The sequence below is a fragment of the Ailuropoda melanoleuca genome, chromosome 13 (assembly GCF_002007445.2).
Source record: "Ailuropoda melanoleuca isolate Jingjing chromosome 13, ASM200744v2, whole genome shotgun sequence".
Taxonomy (NCBI): domain Eukaryota; kingdom Metazoa; phylum Chordata; class Mammalia; order Carnivora; family Ursidae; genus Ailuropoda; species Ailuropoda melanoleuca.
Genome location: NC_048230.1, coordinates 59,618,101 through 59,643,254, shown reverse-complemented (window position 1 = coordinate 59,643,254; position 25,154 = coordinate 59,618,101). Strand labels below are relative to the sequence as shown.

General features: G+C 52.8%; 1 protein-coding gene across 4 annotated transcripts in view; it reads left to right on the top strand.

The window, feature by feature from the left end:
• Nucleotides 1-25,154, top strand: part of SLC12A5 (solute carrier family 12 member 5) — a 37,097-nt gene that overhangs the window by 946 nt on the left and 10,997 nt on the right. For 2 of the 4 annotated variants that reach the window (XM_034641039.1, XM_034641037.1), the window contains exons 2-15: nt 12,418-12,512; nt 12,830-12,961; nt 13,264-13,410; nt 14,810-14,864; nt 15,373-15,503; nt 17,286-17,527; nt 18,264-18,475; nt 20,129-20,299; nt 20,602-20,700; nt 20,842-20,899; nt 22,716-22,890; nt 23,507-23,625; nt 23,941-24,039; nt 24,983-25,102. In XM_034641039.1, the coding sequence (XP_034496930.1) occupies nt 12,418-12,512; nt 12,830-12,961; nt 13,264-13,410; nt 14,810-14,864; nt 15,373-15,503; nt 17,286-17,527; nt 18,264-18,475; nt 20,129-20,299; nt 20,602-20,700; nt 20,842-20,899; nt 22,716-22,890; nt 23,507-23,625; nt 23,941-24,039; nt 24,983-25,102 (1,855 nt within the window). Of the gene's footprint in view, nt 1-6,581; nt 6,960-12,417; nt 12,513-12,829; nt 12,962-13,263; nt 13,411-14,809; nt 14,865-15,372; nt 15,504-17,285; nt 17,528-18,263; nt 18,476-20,128; nt 20,300-20,601; nt 20,701-20,841; nt 20,900-22,715; nt 22,891-23,506; nt 23,626-23,940; nt 24,040-24,982; nt 25,103-25,154 lie in introns of those variants that run through there. The other 2 variants (XM_019808834.2, XM_034641038.1) reach the window with 2 other exon arrangements.

Below are 25,154 nucleotides of genomic sequence, written 5' to 3'. Positions count from 1 at the left end.
AGCTCCAGAAGAGGGTTGGGTGGAGCAAGCTCAGGCTAGACTGGGGGCGTCCTCCTCGAGGCCCCGTTGCTGTTGTCTTGTAATGGAAGTTACACGCAGGGTACAGAAGAGGGGAGGTGAAGGATCCCTCTAGCTTTCGGTGAAGAATTAGTATCCTGGATGCATTCATAGTCTCCTCCGCAGGGGGCACTTGTCAGGGGTCCCCTTCCTGACTCTGCGCCCCTCAGGTCTGGAAGAAACGCTGCGAATCTGCTTGGAGTGGCCCCAGCACGGGGAGGAGGAATAGCCTCCCCGGGCCGCCAGGGGTCGCTGCTGAGCCGCAGGTGAGCTCACTCTGCAGCAAAACGAAGCACCAACAGCCCTGGAGGGGGCATTTTAGGAATTTTTTGGGCGAACTCCCTCATTGTGTAGATGACCACACTGAGACCTAGATTTCCGCAGGCCCTCAGGCCCCTGAACCAACCGCCTTCTGGACGTGGCCATTTGGATTTCTTGGGGTCCTTCCATTCTTCATATTTCCCCATAAACTGCCTCCTTTCTCATTTTCATGAACGTCCTTTCCATCCTTACAGTTTCAAAAATCAGAACTCCAGGAGCTATTCTCAACGCTTCCTTTTCTTTTCCCACCGGATCTAATTGATTCTCACATCTTGGCCAACCCACCCCCAAAACGAATCCTGAATCTGTCCTGAATCTCTCTCTTCTGGTCACCATCCCTTGGTACAAGCCTCCATCATTTCTCACATGGCCCCGGCCATCACCACAGCCTCCTCACCTGTCTGCCTGCCTCTGATCCTGTCCTGACCACCCTCCACACAAGCTCCCCATCGCTTTTAGGATAAAGGCTTACGCCATAGTCTGTCGTCCAAAGTTTTTCCTCATCTGCTCCCGGGCATACCGGTCCATGTTCTTCTTCCCACCTCCATTAGCCAGGGAAACTCCTACTCACTCTGTAGGTTATGGTTCATTTAACCTCTCCTGAAAACCTTTTTCACTTTCCCTTGCTTCCAGGCAGAGGCCGTCATTCCTCTTCCGCCCACCCACTGCACCATGAGAGCACATGTGGATGGAAGTTATTTACTTGTGTGGCTCCTGCCACTCAAAAGCAGGGACCATATCCTTTTATCTTAGTGTTCCGAGTTCCAAGCCCACAGCCTGGCATTTGGTAGATGCTTAATGTTCGTCAGACAAGAGAGGCAGTGTCTATAAGCTCCTGCTTCTCCTACCCTTGCCTTCTCTCCTCCCATTCCCCAGCCCCTGGCCCGAGAATAAGATGGCCCTCTCTCTCATTCCTAGGTGATCAATAGGTCTTCCCATTCCCATTTCCAAGCTCCTGCATGTGGAAGTAAAATATGGCTCCCAGTTTGGGGTGTGCAAGTGTGGGTGCAAACTGCATGTGAATCTAGAATGTTGTGTGCTTGTGGCAGAAATAGTGCGTGTGTGTCTTTGTGTGTCTTGAGGGAGGAGCACCCCCCATGAGCTCTGATGACCTGTGGGACGGACAGTGAGTCAGTGCTTATATGTGTCACTGTATTCCAGTCTGTTGATGGGCATGTGTGTATTCCTGGGTCTGTCTGTGGGCTGCGTGCCTGTGTGCATGAGTTTATTAGAAGTTTCACCTTGAGAATGATTTGGGTGACTTTTAACCTCTTTGGTCCTGAGAGGTACCTCCAGCCCCTCCTCCTTGGCAGTCACTGCATGGGGAAGTAGACAAGGGCTCCCTAGAGGAACCGAAGTCTGGTGATCTCTTTCCCACAGCTGTTCTTGTGTCAGCCCTATGGCCCCAAGAAGAGGTGTTCCTCACCTCCCGTCCTCACCCAGGCCCATGCGGAGAAATGGCAGCATGTGGAAGGTGGGGAAGGGTTGGGAGAGGGTTGACAGGTCACTTGGGTATGAGCATTGTCTTTGATTTTGGGCCCAGAGAGTGGAGTTTGCCCCTGGAAGTGCCTCCTGCCGCCAGGGGGTTGGCTGTAGTGGGGACGTAACTGACAACTGATGGGGGTGAAAGAAGCAAGTCGGAGGCTGATCCTCGAATCCACCATGAATCCTGGGCTGCAGCCCCCATACCTCAGTTGCCTCCTCTGTACTATGGGGAGGTTGACAATGACTTGGCTGGATAGAAGTGCACCTGGGGCCAGTTGGTACCACTCTGAGCGATTCCCACATCCCTTTATTTTTATTTTTTTTTTAAAGATTTTATTTATTTATTTATTTGACAGAGATAGAGACAGCCAGCAAGAGAGGGAACACAAGCGGGGGGAGTGGGAGAGGAAGAAGCAGGCACAGCAGAGGAGCCTGATGTGGGGCTCGATCCCATAACGCCGGGATCACGCCCTGAGCCGAAGGCAGACGCTTAACCGCTGTGCCACCCAGGCGCCCCCCCACATCCCTTTATACCACCTCCCACTGTGCCTCAGTTTCTGGTGGAGCAAGACAGGGCACTGGAAAGAACCTGGTGTCTGGGTTAAGACTAACAGGAGTTGAGATGTGTTCCCACGAGTGAGAAGGAGCTGACTTATGCCAGGGGAATGGAGCAAGACCACTGTATAGCCCATCCACGCTCTAACTCAGGCTCTGTGGTGTTGCCTTGGGCACGTTGCTTTCCCTGTCCGAGCCTCAATTTCCTCATCTGTAGTATAAAGGAGTTGAACAGGAAGCTATCTGAGGGTCATGCTAGCCATAAAAATGATAGGATTCTTTGATGATCTAGAAGGGTGAAGTTCTCTGCCTCCCGCATACCCAGACCTCATGTTTCAGTCTCTCTATCTGTAAATTGGGAAGAATGACACTGAGTTATTGGTGTAAACATCTGATCTGGAGATCTCCAGTCTGTTCAGGGTGTTCTCCAGTCACCCCCTCCTCAAGCCGGGACTCAGAGCCTCACTGCCCAGTACCTCAGCCCAAGGTGAGCCCCGGGAATCTCCATGGCAACAAACTGGTTATGAACGGGGCTGCAGTTGCCATGGTGACGGGCTGCTCTCCCTCTCTTTCTCTCTCTCTCTCATCCCCCTCACCTCCCCTCCCCTCTTCTCAATGAACCAGAGCGATCTGCGGGTACCAGCTCTCCAGGTGGGGTGGGGGTGGGGGGTGGCTCCGTGAGAAGGGGGTCCAGATTGAGAAAGAGGAAAGACGGGCCGAATCTGTAGGGGAATGGGGGGCTGTTGGGGTGCCATTGCCATGGTGACAGGGCTGCAGCCTGTTAATTAAGCCCCTGGTTGCCACGGAGACGATGGTGGTTGACGTGCTCTGCGGCGAGCACTGTGTGTGTGGGGTGTGCTGTGCGCTGGGCTCATCAATTCACTGCGAGGGTTTTGGGTCTGGAGGACGGGCATGTAATTTGGGGAGAGGAGTGAAAGAGGGAGTTCAGGGCCTTGGCTCCAGGAAGACAGAGCCGGGGTGGGTGTGTTAGGTCGCAGGGGGGGGGGTAATCATATGCAGATAAGGATGGATAGGGATTGAGCGGTTAAGGAGGAACACTGTGTCTGCCTCCTGTGGAAAGAAGACCCAGTCAGGTGGCCCCAGCTTCCTCCAAACAGCTTCATATCCTGGTTCAGTGGTTGGAGTCCTGGGCTGGAGGTCAGGGAGCTGGATTCTAGTCCCCAGTCTGCCACAAGTTCACCCCATGAAGAAAATTTGTACCTTTTCATTTCTGGACTTTAATTTCCCCGTAGATGAGGGGTGGCAAAAAATAATTTCTAAAGTCTCTTCCAGCTCCCACGTCCTGACACTTGGGCAGCTTCCCTGAAATTTTTTTCTCTCTGAGAAGCATAAGGTGAGAGGGGGGTGAACTTTAGACATTCAGAATTCAGAAACAGGACCTTCTTAGCTCTGCCTCTTGTGTGGCTTGAATGGGAGAGTTTCCCCAGCCTTAGATCTTCCTAGGGCTCTGGGTGGAGTTGGGATGCTAAGCTGGGAGCCATGTTCCTGGGGCTCAGAGCTGAGGGTCACCTTACTGGTGACCTTCCTGGCCAAGGCCAGGCTGGCAGTGCAGGAGGGGCCTGCAATGGTGTTTTCCCAAAGCTTCACTGCAGAGGGTTGGCCTGAAGCCGGAATAGGGACCAGTCTCCTTGAGAGGTAGGGGATGTGAATCGAAAGGGTAGGGTCTCCCCCTGGGGCCATCTCCTTACTTGGTCTGGGCTCCTCAGGGAGGGCTCCATGGCTTTAGTCTGAGATGAATGGAGAGAGCACCAAGAGCTTTCAGAGCGGGAAGAAGTCCCTTGGATTTATGCGACCTAACACTTTCATTTTGCAGATGGAGATACTGAAGCCCAGAAAGAGGAACTTAATTTTTCCCAGGGATATACAGAGTTTGGGGGCAGAGGACAGGATATCTTCACTGTGTCTTGATTTCCAGATGCCCTCTGAGATAGGAACTCTGGTGAGGGAAGGCAGATGGAGCACCCAGGGGAAGAGGAATCACTCTGGCCTTTGCCTGTACTCCCCTGGGATCTAGGTTCCTCCTGTGGGTGGGCTGAGTCCCTGAGTGGCCAGGGCTCTGGACCACAAATGAATGGAAATACCTCCAGGGGAACATCCCAGATCTGACATTGCTGAAAAAAAAATCTCAGCATTTAATTTATTTCACAGCATTTCTCAGACAAACATGCGACACATTTTGCTACGTTACCTGTCTCTCCGAAGTAGTGGAAAACCATGTTGCTGCTGCAAGTGGTGGTGACGGTGGGGTGTGGAGGTGGTGGAGTGCTTAGAAACTCCCAAACATGGGTCTATCCCCCTGCTATCTTTTTAACCCTTGTCACTAATCCAAACTCATCTCACCTCTTTTGTGTGTGTGATTTTCTCCCTGGGAAAGCCAAGAAGACCAATTCTTACACCTTGTCCGAATAGCTAGCTCTCCATCCTAACAAGTCCTTCCAGTGTCCACAAAACCCAGTGACAGTGATACATTATTGGTGGATCCCTCCAAAGCCCCTTGCAGTCAGCTGCCAAAAACTGTGATTGACCTGATCTGAAGCCTCTGATAATTGTGTGCAAGAACTCTGAGCGGAGGGTGCTGTCAATGGCTCTGAAAGGTCATGTCTTAGAATGGGGTCTGTAGTCATATGGCCGGCCTTTTAGGAGCCTTGAAGATCTTCTGGGCCTACCTCTGGTTGCGAGCCGAGGGGCCACTTCAATCCTGCACCTCTGAAGCCTGACCACAAGAAAAGGGAAAGAGCTCACCTCAGACCCTTCCCTGTTCCCTTTTCATTAGCCAAGAATCAGAGATGGCTGAGCAATTTGGTTTGACTCTATCCTTGTCCCTTCTGTTGGAGGCAGGGCAAATTTTTAAAAGAATTTATGGTGAGGAAGAGTCCTAAACTAGAATAAAGCAAATTGGATTCTAGACCAAATCCTGCCATTCACTGGCATTTTGTGTCCATAGGCTGTCATTTCTCTTCTTTGGGCCTTAGCTTTTTCATCTGTAAGATGAAAGTTGTTTGTTAGATAAGATGATTGATATGATCCTCTCCAACCCTGGAACTCTCCTAAAACTTAAAGGGCCAGTGGTGGGGGCTAGGGTGAGTCTGAAAATGATTTCCCCTTGGATTTCCCCTGCTCTCACCCTTGGATGTTTAGATCTTCCAGAGACAGGGTCCAAATCTCTGATGCTTCTTCCTGAGATGTCTCCACTGCTGGCTCAAGTCTGGATTCTAGGGGTTGTCCCAAAGAGGTCCCAGGACAATCAAGCTTCTGGGGGACTGGTGTCAGGGGAGGAGGAGGGACCCAGAGAGCGTGCTGGCTCTGGAATCCTCAGAAAGCAATCCTGGATTAGGGGATTAGACACTCTCGCCCCCGGGAGAAAATCTGGTCCCAAACCAACAGGCGGCCTCATTTGTCCCTCCCCCACTCTGTCCCTGGCCAGCCTCCTACCAGCCTGCCCTCCCTTGAGGCTGCACCAGCCCCAGTGGAGTCAGCCATCCCTGGAATCTCACTGCTGTCTTTTCTCCTCCTCACCGCATCTCCTTCCCAGGGTCATTCTACAGTCAGAGGGTCCGTGTCTGTGGACTCCTGGGATTTGTCTTGGGGGTGAGATGCTAGGACTCAGTCTAAGCACAATGAGAGGCTTCACTGCAACTCCTCAGGTTCCACTCTTCCCGTTTTAAGACAGGATGAGCCAGACAGTTCAGCCCAGTGACCCTGAACCCCTGGGGGCAGCACAGTGCTTCAGTTAATGGCTCTGGCCTCAAGACACCCCCGGTTCCAACCTCGTGAGCAGCGATTTGGGTAAGGGTCTGGTTCTCCGCTCCTCTTCCGGGCTGGCCTCCCCAGCTTTGCAGACAGGCTCCCCAGAGACCCATATTACATGGCGCCCCACCCCGCCGCCTCAGTACTCCTCGCCTTCCCCCTAGGGGTCACCCCAGACCCCCAGCCAGGCAGCCGCTGCGGGGCCGCCTCCCCACGGCCGCGACCTAGTTCCCTGCCGTTATTTTTAGGGCGCGGGATGGCACCTGCCCACGTGCCGGCCCCGCCTGTGCCTGGGAGTGGGGGGCGGGCGGAGCTGCGTCTGCTCGTGGGAGGCGAGGCCCCCGTCCGCCGCAGCACCCCTCCAACCCACCCGTGCAAGCCCCCGGTTTTCGTGCGAGGGGGCCTCCAGGCGTGCTCTGCCCGCCTCTCGTCTCCTCTTCTTCCTCCCTCTCGCGCTCCCCCCCAAAACCCCGCCAGTGGCTCACGCCTCCTGCATACGGGATGAGGTGAGCAGCGCCGCCGCTGAGAGGGGGCGCGCGCGGGTGTGAGCGTGTGTCCGTGTGCGAGTGTGTGTGCGCCGGGCGGGCGGGCACTGCAGCTTCTTCCTCCGTGGAGCGGAGAGCGAGAGAGAGCTAGAGCGAGCGAGAGAGCGGCGAAGGCGGGCAGAGGGGCGCGGGCGAGGCGGAGCAGCCATCCCCGGGCCCGGCGCCGCGCCGCCACCATGCTAAACAACCTGACGGACTGCGAGGACGGCGATGGGGGAGCCAACCCGGGTAAGCAGTGGCCCGGGGGCGGCGAGGGAGGGGGCGACGAGGAGAGGAGGCAGCTCTAGGGTTAGAGGCAGAGCGGGGGCCGCCTCCTTCAGAGAAGAGGCTGGGACTGACCCGGGCGTTGGGAGCCCGGGGTGGCCTGGAGCCCTACTCCATTGGAATGCGCCAGGCGCTGTCCGAGGTGCTGGAATGCGCCGCGCCCGGGGTAGGGCTGGGGGCCGAGGGGTTGCCATTGCCCACAGCCCGGGGGCAGACGTGGGTTAGCTAAGCGGGGGAGGCGGTGGGAAGGGGGTGGGAGAGCTAGAATGGGCTGACGTGGACCTCGACGGGCGGGAGGAGGGTTCCTTTCCCCAAGAAGGGACCCCGGCGTCCTGGCGCAGAGCGTTGACCGGCGGCGCGAGGAGGGGGTGGGGGGTGCAGTCTGCTGCAGTCCCTCGCTCTGAGACTTCCAGCTGAAAGGTGGGGGGAAGGTGCCCATGGGGGGTTGGAGCCATATGACAGCCCCCGTCCGGGCTGTGATGTCTCCTTAAGGGGACACTTGGTGCAGTCTGGGCCCCCTCCCCCAAAGCTGCCCGAGGTCCGACCTCAGACTGAAGCGTACCTCCTCCGGAGATTTTCGACTCTACTTTGCGGAATCTTCCTCTCCCTCTAGCGTACCCATGGGTTCCTATTCAGGACGGGAAGCAAGATCACCCTCCTTTCTTCCCTCTTTACCCTTCCTTTCGGTACCCTGGGATGACAGTGAGGTTTCCAGGGCGGGGCAAGGGGGAGCCTTTCTAGTCAGCTCTGCTAGCTTCCCCAGTGAGGCCTCAGGAATGGGGTCCCAGTGGCTGAATCCCCGGCGCCGCGGCGCGGACACTGCGGACGCGCTGCGGTGGGTGCGGAGACTCGCTAGGAGCCCAGGGGCTTGAAGCAAGTCCTTTCGCTGCTCTTGCTTTCCGCCGCCCTCCTCCACGGTTTCCCTGCTCCGAGGTCTTCCAGGCCAGCCACCCCCTTGGGCTCCCAGGCCCCCCGCCGCCCCCCAGCGGTCTCAGCCATCCATCACTGCTGTCAGCCGCCCCCACCCCCCACCCTCCAGCGGCGCTGCGTCCCTTGCGCACTAGCGCGCCTCCCGCTCCCGCTGTCTGCGCTCCGCGCCTTCAAACGCTCCCTTGGGCACTGCTTGACCCTCTGATCTGAGACTCTTGCAGACCTCCCCGGAGGATGGCCAAAGAGCCCCAAGAACTGAAAGATAGGGGTCTTCCAGGGACTGGGAGCCTAGACTTGAAGTCTTCCGGATCCTGGATCCAAGTCAGAGCCAAGTGGCCGCTTGGGAAGGCTGTGGACACCAGAGTCCCCAATTCTTTGTCTGAGACCCCTTTTTCCTCCCCGAGGTTGAGTGGTATACAGGGGTCGGAACCACCGGCTGGCCAGCTAGCTCGTCCATCTCCCCAGTGTCCCTGGGGTTGCCTCATCCAGCAGCCTCCCCCCTCCCCAGCAGGCTTAGGCTACGGGGGAAGAGCGTTTGGCAAAGTCGAGTCTGCGGCAGATCCAGGCATCCCGACGCGGTGCCCGGGGAACGAGTTGTGTGTGTGTGGGGGGGGGAGGGGTCATTGCCATCTGGGATCCCCTTCAGATGCCTCCATTCTGAGGACAGGGGCTCAGCCTGAGAGATAATCTCTGCTTCCCCCAGCCACTGGGTATGGTCCAATCCCCCAGCTCCTGCTTTCTTTATCCTGAGGTTTGTGCCTTTCTGGGCCTTGGGTTTTCCATGGGATCTCAGGAGGCCTAGAAAAGAGGCATCTATATGTGTGGAACAGGAGTCAAACTAGGAACTCACTTCGGTTCTACCCACTCCCCATTAATTTCTAGACTCTGAGTATAGAGGGCCCATCTGGAGACCTTCTCTCTCTGTGTAGGGTCTAGGACCTGGAACTAGAGTGGCTAGGACCTGGGTCAGATGTTTGGGGTCCCAGAGAGAGGCAGACTCCCAGCGATGCCCAAAGATGGTCGTAGGGTGCCCTAAGGACCTGCTGGGCTTGAGGGAAGAGAGACTACCAGACCAAGAGCCTCTGCCATCTCTGATCTTAGGTTCTTGGGGATGTAGGTGAGGACCTGGGTACTGACCTCAGGGTGGTGGTAATAGCTCCTCTGGACTAAAGAAGAACCCTTTGGACTAAAAAAGACCCCTATCCTTTTGGGGTCTGACGCCCTCCCCCACTACCCCAATCTGGCTTGGGGATTCCCCCGGGCCTGGTCCCAGGCCCACGGGGGAGGCTCCTTAGCCCGCGCTGCTCGCCTGTTTCCTCCCCGGGAAGGGCTCAGCCTCAGTCTGGCCCTGCCTCTCGCGCGCGCGCCGCTCGCCGCTAACCATCAGCCTGCGTCCTGGCTCTGGGGAATCAGGGCGAGTTCCCCCTGCTCTTCTGAGAACTCCTGAAGCTCGCCCCTCTCCCCGCAACCAGTGCGCCGGCCGTTCCCAGGAGGGGACGAAATCACCCCGCGGCAGACGAAGCCGGCGGCCTGGGGTCCCGTCCAGATGGCGGGTGGAAGGGCGGGACCCAGGACCAGCCTTGGGGCCGCCCTCTCCCCGGCCCTCCGCTCCTAGCTGGGATCCGGCCCGGAGCCTGGCTCCGCGCTGCGCGTCGCGTTACATAAGCGGCTGCGGGCGCGTGGCCGCCTCGGCTCGGCGCTGCGCTCTCTGCCCGCGCGGTCGTCATGGAGACCGGCGCGGGGCTGCCTAGTAGCCGGATCTCGGGCCAGGACGCCCCCTTTGCCGCCCAGCACGCGCCGCAGGACCCCAGGAAGGAGGAGGGGCTTGGGAGGGGGCGGAAAAGACAGAGGGGAGGGGTTCTTATGTCCGGTGGTTCTGGCCCCGAGCGGAAGCCGCCAGGAGAGGGACCCAGACCCACAGGGGACAGGGCCCATAAACCTTGGGACTTGGGGAGGGGTATGGGATGGGGAGCCCGGGCTGAGTGGGGCACCACGTACATGAATAATATTTGTACTTGTAATAGCAGCAATAGTTCCGCTTATGTGCCCGGCACACCCAATTGGCATTATTTCCCTTAATCCCCAGGACAGCCCTGTGAGCTAAGCACAATTATTATCCCTTTGCAAAGGAGGAAACTGAGGCTTAAAGAGTTTAAGTGACTTGCCCGACAAACATGTCGATACAGCCAATGAAGCTGGGACTGGAGCCTAAATCTTCACCCCAGCCCTTTTCCTTAACCATCAAGAAATTTGTTCTCATCCCCCTCAAACCCTCTTGTTCCCACCATAGTGTGGTGAGAATATGAAGCATCTTGTCACCATTTTAAAGGAGGAGGAACCCATGTCTCCTTTATTTCTTCTGTTCTCTGGCCCCAGACAGCTCTTCGGAGACCCTGGGGGTCAGGAAGGGAGGCTGGGTGAATTTACCTCCAAAGACTTTTTTTTGTTTTTTGTTTTTTCCCTATGTGCTAGGTTCTCACTGGGGGGACAGGTCTGTCATTTCCAGGAACTCATATGTGAGAAGGAAGAGATGATGGTGCCCCCCCTGTTTGGGGCTCAGGAGTTCCTGGCTTGATGGATGAGGTGGAGGTGGTGGCAGAAGAAGGTGGTGGGTGTCCCTTGAGCCGGTGAGGCATCACTTCCCCCTTCCACAACTTTGAGTCAGGATGAGATTGGATTTGTAACAGGTCGTGCTCTAGGGATGGACCCTGGCTGGGTGACTAAGGGAGGATTCCAGGAGGTAAGGAGGAGAAGGATGGGGGAGGATTTGGGAAGATGGAGGTGGAGAGAGATATGACAGGAGATGAGGGGATAGGAAATTCAGAATACATAGGGCCTCAACTTCATTTGGGATTTGTTTATTGGGGAGTTTCCCCAGGGTCCAAAGAGATATCTGCTACTGGGATTCAGCCCTGGAACTGAGAAAGGGTGCTGGCCAAAGCCAAGGTAAAGTGCCTGTGGGGGTCCCCTATGAAAGGATCTCTCCTAGATTCCCAAGAGCCTTTCTTCTTGGGTGATCTCATCCAGATGCACAGTTTCACACACTTCCTCCACATATTCTCATGGGTTACCCTCATCTTTTCTCTGCCCAGCCTTTCCTGGACCCCAGACTCTATATCCAAGTGGCTTCTGGACATATTTACTTGAGTGTCCTATTCTGCCTTACCATCGATCAAATTCAGCATCTTCCCCACCCCTGGTCTCTTCTCTTCCCCATTTATTAGATAGCACCATCACCCACCCATTAACCTATGCTAGGAACCCCAGGCATTATCCTAGATTCCCTCTTCCCACGTCCCCAAACATCTGTCATAGAAATATGTGCCAGTAATTGTTGAGTCTGCCCATTGGCCTGCGTGGCTCTGGTCTGGGTCATCATCAGCCCTTGCCTGGATTGCTGAAAGTCTCAAACTAGCATCTGTATTCTTCATCTAAAGGCCAGAGTGATTGCTCTAAAACATGACTCTGTTCATGGCACTTCTTTGCGTAAAACTCTTCGATGACTTCCCATTGTCCCCTGGATGAAGGCCAAAATCTTTAACATGGTCTGCTAGTCATTTAAGGACCCAGCCCACACCTTCTGAGGCTCATCTTTTCATAGGTCAGTCTCCACCTTTCAGCCCCTCTCCTCATGCCCCTTCCTCAGACTCAAGCCAGATCAAACTTCTTTCAGCATCTCTGACCCACTCTGTTCACTCTCCCCTCTGGGCCAGCGAACATGCTGTTCTCTCTGCCTGGAACATCCTCCCGCCTCCCTCCCAGTCTAGCTCTTACTCATCCTTCAGTTCTCAGCCTACTCGTCACTTCCTCTGGGAAGCCTTCCGTGACCTCCCAGGCTAGGCAGAATGCCTCTCCTGTATTCCCACAGTCCCTCGTTCATCTTTTATCACAGAATTTACCACTCTGTGTTGGAAATTCCTGGATACCGGTTTATCTCTCCTGCCTGTGGGTTCCCTGAGGGCAGGGATGGTGTCTTGGTCTGTGTTGACTGCCCCGCCTCCCTCCCCACGGCCGTACTGGCACATGGCAGAGACCCAGTGAATCTCTGTTGATAGAAGATGCATGAGGAGCATAGGAGATGCCAAATGGGTCACTTCTCCAGGAGGTGGAGTAACCTTTGAGCCTCCGGCTGTAGTGTTTTCTATCGTTGCCTCTGGGACAGAGCATGCTTCCACCCCACAACACCAGCATGGTCCCAGGTATGGTCAAGGAGGGGAACCTGGGGAGTCTAGGGTGCCCTGGTGAATAAAGAAGGACCCCCAAGAGCAAGGAAGTACTCACATGTTAATTAAAAACTTAGTATGTGCCAGGGAGTGCGCTGGGCTCTTTATATGTGCTGTCCACAAAACCCCGCAGTGGGACACTGTTAGCTCTGTTTCTTTACAATGTGCAAACGGAGGTTCGGAGAGTTCAAGTGGCCACACAGCTGGATGTGCAGGCAGGGGGATGACAACCAGCTGGTACCAGACCCCTGACTCCTCTGCCTTCCCAGGTGATGGCAACCCCAAGGAGAGCAGCCCCTTCATCAATAGCACTGACACAGAGAAGGGAAGGGAGTACGATGGCAAGAACATGGCTCTGTTTGAGGTGGGTTGCTGGCGTGCTCCTGCCCCCTATTCATTTCCCCATTTATATGCCATCCCTTCCTTCCTCAGGAGGTGTCCTCCTCTCCATGTCCTTCTCAGGTCCACCTGCTTCTCCTTCCCATCACCCCTGCTACTCCCTCTCCTTATCCCGCCATCCCCTTTCCCTGTTTACTGTGCCTGTTCCTCCTCCTTCCCCATGTCATCCCAGTCCCACTGGTTTGACTTCCTTGCCCCCATCTCTCCCAGCCTCCTACCACGTAACTCGCCTATCCCTTCCCTAGGCCCTTGGGTCTTACCACTGCCACCCCCCCTCCACAGGAGGAGATGGACACCAGCCCCATGGTGTCCTCCCTGCTCAGTGGCCTGGCCAACTACACCAACCTGCCCCAAGGAAGTAGGGAGCATGAAGAGGCAGAAAACAATGAGGGTGGAAAAAAGAAACCAGTGCAGGTGAGGGCCTTGGGGCAAAAAAAGGATATGGGATGGAGAGGGGTGGAGGGGACAAAGGATGGGGAGACCAAAGAGTGTCCGTTGAAGGGATGGATGATGGAGGGAGAGGGCTAGGAGTTAGGGGGTGAGGGTGAGGGAGGGTTGGGAGAGGAAGGATAGAGATGGAAGGAGGAGGGGAGAGGGATGAAGGGATGGGCGTGGAGAAAGGAGGAGAGTGGGGGATGGGGAATGGGGAGAAGGAGTGGGTCTGGGGCTTCACAGTGATGAGGGGCTGCAGGGACTGACGCTGGCCTCCTTGGCAGGCCCCTCGCATGGGCACCTTCATGGGCGTGTACCTCCCGTGTCTACAGAACATCTTCGGTGTTATCCTCTTTCTGCGGCTCACATGGGTGGTGGGCATCGCAGGAATCATGGAGGCCTTCTGCATGGTCTTCATCTGCTGCTCCTGCGTGAGTGATGCCTTCCTCCTCCCCTCCCCCATGACCGCTGGGGCAGAGCAGGGACCTGGGGTGGGGGGAGGGAGGAGAGGATGCATGAGACCTGAGCTTTTTATAGGAACCACTGCGTATGATCTTTGAGAGTAAATTAGGTCTGACTGGTCCTTCCTGCACCTCACAGGCTGGTCCCCGATGGCCACTAACCAGGTTTCACCTGGATCTGTGTGTGTGTGTGTGCATGTGTGTGTGTGTATAATTACACAAGTAATGCAGATTCATTGACGAAAAAAATGGGCGTACCGAAGGAAATCAAATCCACCTCAAAAACCACAGTCATTAACATTTTGGTCGGCCCAGGCTCACAAAAAAGGGGAGCTTGTCACAACAGCTTTGTAACAGAATCCTTTCCATCCTGCCTAAGAAAATCAAATATTCACGAAATACCTACTTCTTGTCAGGTTTCCATTTCCTCACACATGACCCTAGAGCCATCTCCGCGTGTGTGGTAGCCAGGACTGACACTAGTACGCTATTTTATTTCTTTTTAACTTTTATTTTGACATAATTTTGACATATAGAAAATTTGCAAGAATAGAACAAATGTTAACATATTATCGTATTTATTCCATCCTGTCTGTAAGTACCTTTTCCCCCTGAATTGGAGAGCAAGTTGCAGACATGATGCCTCTTTATCCTAAATCCTTCAGCGTGTGTTTACTAAAAACGAGGACATTCCCTTACATAACCACAGTACAATGACCAAAATTAGGAAACTAACATTGAGACATTAATGATGTCTTAGTAGTGACACCTTAATCATGCTTTAGCTGCAGGCCTTACTCAGATTTTGCCAATTGCCCCAATCCCGTCCTCGGTAACTGAAGAAAATCCAAGATCACGTTCATATTCATTTATGAGCTCGTTTTAGCCTCCATTAATCTGGAACAGCTCCTCCTTCTCTGTCCTGCATGACATTGACACTTTGGAAGAGTATGGGTCAGTTCTTTTGTATAATGTCCCTCGGTCTGCGTTTGTCACATATCTGCTGAGGATCGGATTCAGCTTATGATTTAGGCAGGAATACAGTGCACCTATTTTATAGATAAATACACTGAGGCTTAGAGAAGTGAAGTGACTTGCCCTGGTCAGACAGCTGGTCAGAGGCCAAGCTGGGATTTCCAGAGCTCTCTGATGAGCACAAGTAGCTTGTGATTCTTCCATGTGCATGGTGAATAAGAGGTTTTCTTGACAAGAAGGACTTGGCAGGAGTAGAAGTTGGAACAGGACCAGGGAGAAGCTCAGCAAGGACTTGTGGGTTTGGCAGGTGTTTATGGGGTATAAGTTTTGGCCTTTACCCAGGGCACTGCGGCCCCCACCCTAGCTGCCACTCTGATGATCTCTCTCCTCACAGACAATGCTCACGGCCATCTCTATGAGTGCAATTGCAACCAACGGTGTTGTACCTGGTATGTGATGGGGCTTCTTGGAGGGGAAAGGGGCCTGGATGGTTGGGAGGGGGGCCTGGATAGTTGGAGGGAGGGACAGGGCTGTAGGCTTTCTGGGCTGTCAGGACCAAGAGAGGCAATACCGCAAAGCTAGGGGCTGGGCTGTGATGTTGGTGGCGTAGGTGGGGGCAGCGGTATTTAGGGGAAGGGAGGGAAGCAGTTTATGGAGTTGAACAGGGCAATGCAAGATCTCCCTTTGCCTGAGACCCTCCTCTCTGTCATCCTATTTTTCGGAGCCATGACCTCCTTAGAAGGGTAATTAGCAACATGGTAATTAGCAACATGGTAATTAGTACAGCAAAATCCACTCAGAGTGGCTGTCTGAGTCTCCCACCAGTCCTAGGGCTGCAGCCTGTAAAGCGTGAGGCCCAGAACAACCCCTTTCTCACCTCTGTCCCTGAGCGCCCTCGCCCCCAACGGCAGCCCAGCCCTCCTTGAGCTTCTCACTGACACCAAGTTCTTTCTGCAGCTGGCGGCTCCTACTACATGATTTCCAGGTCTCTGGGCCCAGAGTTTGGGGGCGCCGTGGGCCTCTGCTTCTACCTGGGCACTACCTTTGCTGGGGCCATGTACATCCTGGGCACCATCGAAATCCTGTTGGTGAGAGGGGCCAAGGAGGAGGTGTGGGGTTCCAGACTGTCAGTCCGTTAACCAATGCTCCCTGGAGACCTCCTAGGGAGAGGTCCAAGCCACTTAGTGAGGCCAAAAGGAAGTCAGATGTGGTTCAGTCTTTAAAGAATCCAGTTGGGGATTCTTTAAAGTTGGGGAGACAAGATACAGTAATTACGTAACATGAACAGCTGTCGTTCATTGGGCACCCACTGTGCTCTCAGCAGAGTTCCAATTGCTTTACAGTCATTATCTTGAATCCTCACAAGGATTAAGTATTATTATGCCCATTTTACAAATGAGAAGCTCAGAGAGGTGACATGACTTGCTCAAGGTCACTTAGCTACCAAGTGCCAGAGGTGGGTTGATAAGAGTAAAATCATGGTGGGGCGCCTGGGTGGCACAGCGGTTAAGCGTCTGCCTTCGGCTCAGGGCGTGATCCCGGCGTTATGGGATCGAGCCCCACATCAGGCTCCTCTGCTATGAGCCTGCTTCTTCCTCTCCCACTCCCCCCTGCTTGTGTTCCCTCTCTCGCTGGCTGTCTCTATCTCTGTCGAATAAATAAATAAAATCTTTAAAAAAAAAAAGAGTAAAATCATGGTAGAAATAACAAAACTAATGTTACACAATAGCTGCATCTTGTGATTGCCTTCCACGTGCCTGGACTGTGCTGATTTCTCTGTGGATGTTCATTGTCCGGGGCTGATGACCAGTGGGTTGCAAAAGAGAAGAAGGATATGAGGGGCCCGAGTGAAGAGACCTATTAGGAGTAGTGACTGATGAGAAGAAGTCAGATTTGGGCAGTATTTGAAGGAGAGGCTGCAGATGTGGGTCTTGGCTCTTCCTGCCCCTCCAGGAAGAGGTGGGAGCTGAGGAGGGTTCCCTGGTATATAGAAAGTGGGGCTGACATTTCCCAAGCCCCTAACTTATCCAGGCTCCATGGCCTGAAATTTATCATTTTGGTTTATCCTTACAACTATTCCATGAGTTAAATAATGTCCCTGTTTTGCAGATGAGGAAAGCAGAGCTCAGGGATTTTAAGGAACATGTGGAGGGGATATGAACCTGTGCCTTTCTGACCCCAAAGCCAGTGCTTGTCCACTCTACCAGACTGTCTTGGAGAACTGGAAGTAAAAAATGCAGCTTCTGGTTTGGGGGCAGAACAGACGAGTATGGGAACAGGGAGGATGGATGGCGCATAAAAGACCCAAGGAGCCAAATTCTGGGAAGATAATAATAGACTTCCATGACTTAAGAAGATTAAATAATTTAAAAATTATTATAAAAGCAATTCTGCCCATTGCATAAAATTGGAAAAATATCAAAGAATGTAAAAAGAGAAATAATAATTGCCCAAGGAAAATCACCATTAACATTTTGGTGTATTTCCTTCTATTTTTTTTTTTTGGTTTGTTTTACTGTGTGATATTGTATTCTGTCTTTGTAAAATAGAACTCTATAGGTCTCCCTAAATAACTAGAAACTCCCTTTGTAAATATCATTTACAAGCGAAAATAACTTTTCTAAGAATATAAATGTATTAATATTTGGTATGGAAATTTTAGAAAATACACATGGGCAAAAAGAATACAGATGATCCCATTTCCTTCTATCAGTGGATGTCATTTCCAGTCTTATGCTGCTGTAAATATGATGTGATGAGGATATTTTTACTCCAAAGAGCTTCCTGCACTTTGGGTTATATCCTGGGGGGTGATTCTTAGCTGGTTCTTGCTGTGTCACTCACCTGACCTCCTTGCCCCCTTTCCACAGGCTTACCTCTTCCCAGCTATGGCCATTTTTAAGGCAGAAGATGCCAGCGGGGAGGCAGCAGCCATGTTGAACAATATGCGTGTGTATGGCACCTGTGTGCTCACTTGCATGGCCACTGTGGTATTTGTGGGAGTCAAGTATGTCAACAAGTTTGCCCTTGTCTTCCTGGGTTGTGTCATCCTCTCCATCCTGGCCATCTATGCCGGGGTCATCAAATCTGCCTTCGACCCGCCCAACTTCCCGTAAGTGCTGTTGCTCTGAGCCTAAGACATTGTCCTTCTCCTCCCTGGCTCCGTTTCAGGGTCTGCGATGCCAGCCTCTGCCAACCTCCCTCTCCTCATCTCTCAGAATCTGAGTGATTGTGGATTCAGAGCAACCTCCCTTGGGAGGGAAAATCTCTCCTGGTTTGGGGGAAATCTCTGCAGGGTGGAGTAATGTGTTCTGGAGGTGGGCAGAGTTTTCCCTGTGAGGGTCAACTGCTTGCTGGTGGGGTGGACTTAGGAAGAACCAAGTGGAATGATTTCTGAAGGGATGACTCTCTATGTTAGGGAAACATTTCCTCGATGGGGACAAATTCCTGGAATAGGACAATGTATTAGTGTTGGACACCTTCTCTATCATGTAAAAGATCACAGAAGAGAGGGTCTAGGGGCTCGGATCTCTGTGGGTTCTGCCTCTTTCTTAAGGACAGATCCCCCTACAGCTCACTGCCAGGATGACGCACAGAGACTGCTGTCCATGGTGCTGAAACATAGCATTGCACAAAAAACGGTGCTTCTTTGGGGTGGCTGCATATTAAAATCACTTGGCGGAGCTTTGAAAAAACACTGATTCTGGGCTCCATCCCAATTAAATCAGAGTCTGTGGATACGGGGCCCCGGGATCTGTGTTTTTTTAGAGCCTCCCCGGTGGTTCTATTGTGAAGCCAAGGCAGGGTTATGTCCCTCCCCCATCTTCCTCCCTTGTTTCTCTCCCTAGGATCTGCCTCCTGGGGAACCGCACACTGTCTCGCCATGGCTTTGATGTCTGTGCCAAGCTGGCTTGGGAAGGAAATGAGACGGTGACCACACGGCTCTGGGGCCTTTTCTGTTCCTCCCGTTTCCTCAACGCCACCTGTGATGAGTACTTCACCCGAAACAATGTCACGGAGATCCAGGGCATCCCTGGCGCTGCCAGTGGCCTCATCAAAGGTCTGGGGGAGGGAAGAGGGCTGGTGTCCAGGGAACACTATAGGGATTGTGGGTTAAACGGTCAGGATTAAGGAACTCTCCTTGGGATTCACTTAAATTCAATTGGTTTTAGTTGAGCACCTACTCTCGGCCATATTCTGTCCTTGGCATCATGGAGGAATAGAGGTGAAAGGGAGCCTTCAAATATCTTACCACCTAGTGGGAAAGAAAGTCATCAGTTTAACAACTATTCACTAAGCATCTACTTAGTGTCCAGCACTGTGCTAAGTGCCAGGAATGTGACATAAATAAGTCATGGTCCTTGGCTTCAAGGAGTCTAATGGGAGACACAGATGTATTAGCAAATAAATTATTATATGAGTAGATGTGCATTTAATGAACAGAGACCTCACAAGGGAGTGAGTTGTCATGTGTATAAGGTGGCAAGACAAGGCTTCCTAGACTCATCTGAGGAGGGTTTTGAAAGAAAAATAAGAGATTTTGAGTTATACTAGGGGAATAAAGGAATTAAGGCAGAAGAACAGCTTGCCTAAAAGCATGCAGACAGAGAAGAGCACACTGTGTCCTTCCAGCCACAAATAATTTGGTATAACTGGGGCATAACGTACAAAGGAAAGAGGGGCAAGAAATGATGTTGGAGAGGCTGGCATAAGCCAGATTGTGGCAGGTCTTGGAAGCCATGTTGAAGCATTTGAACCATGTCCTGAGGGCAATGAGGAGCCACCAAAGGGTTTTCAGATAAGGGATGGACATGGTCAGCTCATCATTTCTAAAGGTTCACTCTGGCTGCAAATATGGATGAGGTTAAAGGGAAAGAGAACAGAGGCAGGGAATCCAGGAGGAGGCTGATGCTGAGTCCAAGTGAGAGATGGTGGTTTTCTAACCTAGAGTGATGGAGTGATGTCAGTGGGAGTGGAGCAGTGGTTCTCCCCCATGGCTGTTTTGTCCCCCTGGAGACATGCAGCAATGTCTGGAGACATTTGTGGCTATCACAACTAGATGGTTGTTACTGACTTCTGATGTGTAGAAACCAGGCTTTTGCTGAACATTCTACAGAGCTGTAGGACAGCCCTCCATAACAAAGAATTGTTTGGCCCCAAATGCCAGTAGTACAGAAGTGGGGGAATCCTGGAAATGAGAGAAGGAGCATATTTGAGAAATATGTAGAAGGAATAATGGCCAGAAGTTGGAGATGGTTTTGAAATGGAGATGGGGAGGGGAACAGTTGAGGGCAACATGAAGCTGTCTGAATTGATGGTGGTGTCATTTGTTGAGATAAGGGATACAAAAAAGGAGCTGGTTGGAGGTGGCTGGGCACTAAGATCCATTTGGGATGTACTGAATCAGTCTGAGATAGGTCTTTATATATATATATATATATATTTTTTTTTTTTTTTTTTTTTTTTACTGCACTAGACAGGACTATTTGAGGGCAAGGATTAGATCTGCCCATGGCCTGGCCTTCTGCACATGGCTTGGCCCAAAGCTGGAGCTTAGGAAATGTTGGTGGAAATAATATAGAGCCAAGGCCCCCAGAGGAGTGAGAAGTGGTTGACCTTGACCCTTCTTTTTTGTGCACCCCACCCCTTGGCGCTAGAGCTCTAGCACCCTGACTGCCGGTTTTCCTCCTGAGTACCTTGTCTCCTTCCACAGAGAACCTCTGGAGCTCCTACCTGACCAAAGGGGTGATTGTGGAGAGGCGTGGGATGCCCTCGGTGGGTCTGGCGGAGAGCACCCCTGTTGACATGGACCATCCTTATGTCTTCAGCGATATGACCTCCTACTTCACCCTGCTGGTTGGCATCTACTTCCCCTCAGTCACAGGTGAAGGGGAGCTCAGAGGGGGCGGACTCTGCCTGGGATTGATGGATAGAGAAAGTCAATGATGATGTGGGGAATTTCTTAGTCCTACAATCTCATCACCTAGCCGGGAGCCAACAATCTGGCTCTCATTGCACAGATGAGGGAATTAAGTCCAGGAAGAGCCAAGTCATATACCCAAGTTCTCACACCAGTTGCTATGCCAGGACTAGATCCCAGGCTCCCGGACTCAGGGCCTGGTGTCCTTTCTTCTTGTTCTGTCTGGTCTCCTCTGGACCCTGTCCTAGCTCCTCCTCTATTCACAGGGATCATGGCTGGTTCTAACCGCTCGGGGGACCTACGGGATGCCCAGAAGTCAATTCCCACTGGAACCATCCTGGCCATTGCCACCACCTCTGCTGTCTGTATCCTGCACTGCTGGGCTGGGACCACCTTGGGCAGGGAAGCCTGGAGGGAGGGCAGCTGAAGCTGCTGCCTCAGCTGGCTGGCTTGGGGAGAGAAAGGGGAATGTCACCCCGGGGATTCTCCTTCATCCTCTGCTGCAGATATCAGCTCTGTTGTTCTGTTCGGGGCCTGCATTGAGGGGGTTGTCCTGCGGGACAAGTAAGTAAGGGAATCAGGGCTGATCCTCTTCTGGGTGGTGGGTTTAGGGGGTCAAGTTCTGGGAAAACAGACCCAGCAGGGATTGTGGAGCCTGTGCAAGAGGGAATTGTGGGAGGGAGGTCACAGGGGATTGCTTGCAAACTCACCCTCTTATATTATATTTTATCCTGCTCTAGAAGCTTGGATGGTGTCTCTCTCTCTCTCTCTTTTCTAGAATAATACTACTTTCCTTTTTTTTCCTTTAAAATCTATTAACCCATTTAACATCTCCTAAACGTCTATGTGTTGGTCTGTCCAGACCTCTGGGCAGGGGGGAATAAAGATAAATAACACGTTTTTTGTGCTGAAGGAGCTCTTTGGGGGCTGGTAACCATATTCGACAACAGACTTGGAAAGCAGAGCAGCAGGAATGGGACACAGTAAAGTACAGGGGCTCTGGTAGTACGCAGGAGACTGCAATCCAGTCCCCAGGGGGCTGGGGAGGAGGGGGTGATGCTGGAAGTGCCTTATACACATTTCTCCATTTATCCTTCTCACTTTAAATGTTGCATAGAGATTCCTTAGGTGACTAGGAGTGGGAAGCGCATTCTAGGCGGTGGGAACAGCATGAACAAAGGTAGAGGAGAGAAACAGCTGTGTGTGTCTGTGTGTGTGTGTGTGTGTGCGCGCGCACACATGCACGCATGTGCACGTGGGTGCCTGTAGTTATAAGCAATTCAGAGCTTCTGGAGTATACTCTTTTGAAAGGTGTGGGCACGCTCCACCAGCAGGGTGAAGTAGGAGGTCTGGCCACAGAAGTCAGTTTTCATGGTGCTGTCCTGGCTTCTGTAAGGTGGGGAATGGGGTCATGAGGCCAGAGCCAGTCCTGGAAGCCTGGTTTTTGGTACCAGGACATTAGAGCTTTATTTTATAGAAAATCGGGGAACCCTTGACAGGTTTTAAGCAGGGGAGTGACCTGGCCAAATAGACCATTTGCGTATATTACACGTATTCACTTTTGAGGGCAACTTAATCTCCACTTATTTCATTTAATCATAGACCTCCCACAGGATTGCAAGGGATTCAGCAGGTCAACCAGTAATACCCTTCATCTGATTCTTGTAGTCCTTCAGCTATGGCCCATGCGAGCATAGCTCTGGTTGCACACTGCAGTCACAGGGCTCTCTCCACCGACCGAGGCAGCATCTTGCAATTTAAGATAGTGCCGTTGTTAGAAAATGCTTTTCTTTGATTCTCACACCACACGATCGTGACCACACAATGAGGTCAGAACCCTATTTTTTTTCTTTGAGAAAAACAGACCTTCTTCTTCTTCATCTTTTTCTTTTTTTAAAAATCTACAAATCTGTTTCTAATTGTACTTTATTTTCTTTAAAAAAATTTTTAAAATTAAGTCAGAACCCCATTTTTCAGATGGAGACCCAGGTTCTAACAAGCTAAGAGATTTTGCCGGATTAATATAATTATTACACAATTGACCATTTACTATAATCACTCTAACCATCTAGTTCCAGGCATGGTGCTGAGTGTTTTACCTGTGTTATCTCCTTTTACCTTGTCACCAATCACATGAGATAGGTTTATGATGGTTCTTTTTTACAACTGAGGAAGCTGAGGCAAGGAGAGGTTAAATGAGTTGCCCAAGGTCACACAGACAGAAAGTGCCCACGGTGTTAGGAGCTTTGTCTCCCCCTTTGCTCCCTTAGAGCCTAGTCCTGCGGTGGGCATACAGCTGGTCCTGAGGTTGGTGTAGGAGATGTGCCCTGGAAATCGAGGCGGCATTTCTTACCCTGCATCTCCTGTCCCTTCATTCCAGGTTTGGCGAAGCTGTGAATGGCAATCTGGTGGTGGGCACACTGGCCTGGCCGTCCCCCTGGGTCATTGTCATCGGATCCTTCTTCTCCACCTGTGGGGCTGGGCTGCAGAGCCTCACGGGGGCGCCACGCCTGCTGCAGGCCATCTCCCGGGATGGCATAGTGCCCTTCCTGCAGGTCAGTGGGGGGCAGAGTGTGGGAAGAACAGCCCATCCACTGCACCAGCCAGTCAAGCCACTGCCCAGGGAGGCCACCCAGTGAGCCAAGGCCCCCTGGGGCCCTTCCGCTCTGCACTACCACTAAGAAGAATGGATGTGCCTTATTTGGGATTTGGCCCATAGCAGTGCCATCTCTTTGGGCAGAGCTGTCTGCTCTTAGGGGAGAAACAAATGGCCCTCTTTTGGCGAAGTGATCAGGTAGGGAGACAGCCAAAGGGCAAGAAAAGTGTGGCTCTCTCTGTGGTGTTAAAAAAAAAAGATTTATGGAGCACGCAGTCATGGCCCCTTGCTGGCCCCTGTAGCTCTTCTCCATCTGTCCCACAGGTACTTCCTTTCCCCTTAAGGGACCATTCGAACTTCACTGCTTTGAGGTACCAGTGCCAGAGTGGGAGACACACAGCCAAAGCCTGGCATCCCCTTGGGTACCCCTAAAGGGTGAGGAATACAGCATCCTCTCCCTACTTCCTCACTGGTTAGGGGAATCCTGCCTCTGTTGCACTAGTCCCCAAGACTGGAAAAGAGAGACAAAAAGGCTCTAGGATCTGAGACTTCTATGATGGTGGCTCTGTCCCCAGGTCTTTGGCCACGGCAAAGCAAATGGAGAGCCAACATGGGCCTTGCTCCTGACTGCCTGCATCTGTGAGATCGGCATCCTCATCGCATCCCTCGACGAGGTTGCCCCCATCCTCTCCATGTGCGTGCTGGCCTCTTGCCCTCCCCATCAGCTCTGGGGGTGGAGGGGGTGTCTCTCTGCCTGGATCCTCCAGTTGTGACCCTGGATAGCACACCCAGTTGTTTAACAGTCTGTCTTTTGTTATATGGAGATTCATGCCCACGTGCATCAGGGTGTGTTGTAAGGGGATTTTGAATCCCTTCCTAAGCACCAGAACGTGATCTGACCACCTCCCCAATTGCTTATCCTCTTTCCTCCTTTCTTTCTTTATGTTTCCCTTTCTCTTCCCGCCTCCCTTTGCATCTCTGTCTCTTCTGGGGCTTTTCTGTGTTCTAGGTTCTTCCTGATGTGCTACATGTTTGTGAACCTGGCCTGTGCGGTGCAGACACTGCTGAGGACGCCCAACTGGAGGCCACGCTTTCGATATTACCACTGGTGGGTGCCCTGTCCCCTTCCCTGCCTGACGGAACCACCTCTCGTCTCCACCCCAACCCCCACCTCAACCTAGCCCATCCCCGAGGTCTAAGGATCCCAAATTAAATCGGGAGCCCATTTCTCCAGCTTTTGTAGCCCGACTAGCATGAGAAAGGTTCCGGAGAGGGTCTCCTTCGAATCACAGATAGTAATACGACCTGGTCATCTACGGTCTCGGCTGCGTTCCCTCCCCGTGCATCACACTCAACATCTTGCAGTCTGGAGGAGGAAACAGCCGTTTCCTCAGCTATGAAGTGGTGGTGACAACTGCCCTGACCTCATGGGGCCCCCATGAGTGTTACAGGGCTTAGTGTAAGAAGATGCTTCTAATACGGAGCCTGGGGCTCTTCTGGTCATTTTACTTTACAGTTGCCCCTGGGGCAAACGGGGCAGGAACGACCATACTGGCTCTACAGAAAGGAAACAGGCTCAAAGAGGGGAAGGGGCTGGCCCCACATCACCCAGAAAGACTGTGGCATACCTGGACTAGACCCCGGGCTGCCCGACTCCCATCTCAGTGCCCCTGCTCTGCCAGTCCCCTCTTCCTGGGGCACATTCTTACCGGGAGATCCTGCTTACAACTCTCCAGGGATGTCTGCCTTGGAAGCCCTCTGGCAGGGTGGTCAGGCAGACTCTAAGGCACTGGGCCAAGGCAGTGTGTTGACTTGGGAGTTGGGTGCGGCTTGGGGTGGTGCCCTGTCTGTGGCTGCTCATTCATCCAGAGGGTCCCATATCCCCGTGGTGCCGCGCATGGAGATGATGGTGTGAGTTTCCCCAGACCCGAGCAACCCTAGACCTCCCAGTTCTTGCACAGGCCCTGCTCTATCTCACTCTTGGTCTGAGCCCCAGCTCCAGTGACAGTCCTGCCAGGGCTCAGAGGCTGGGTCTTCCTCCCATTGTCCAGGACACTCTCCTTCCTGGGCATGAGCCTCTGCCTGGCCCTCATGTTTATCTGCTCCTGGTATTACGCCTTGGTGGCCATGCTCATTGCCGGGCTCATCTACAAGTATATCGAGTACCGAGGGTAAGCGCGGGGTGGGGGGGGCGGAATGGGGAGGGCTGGGAGAGGCAGGGAT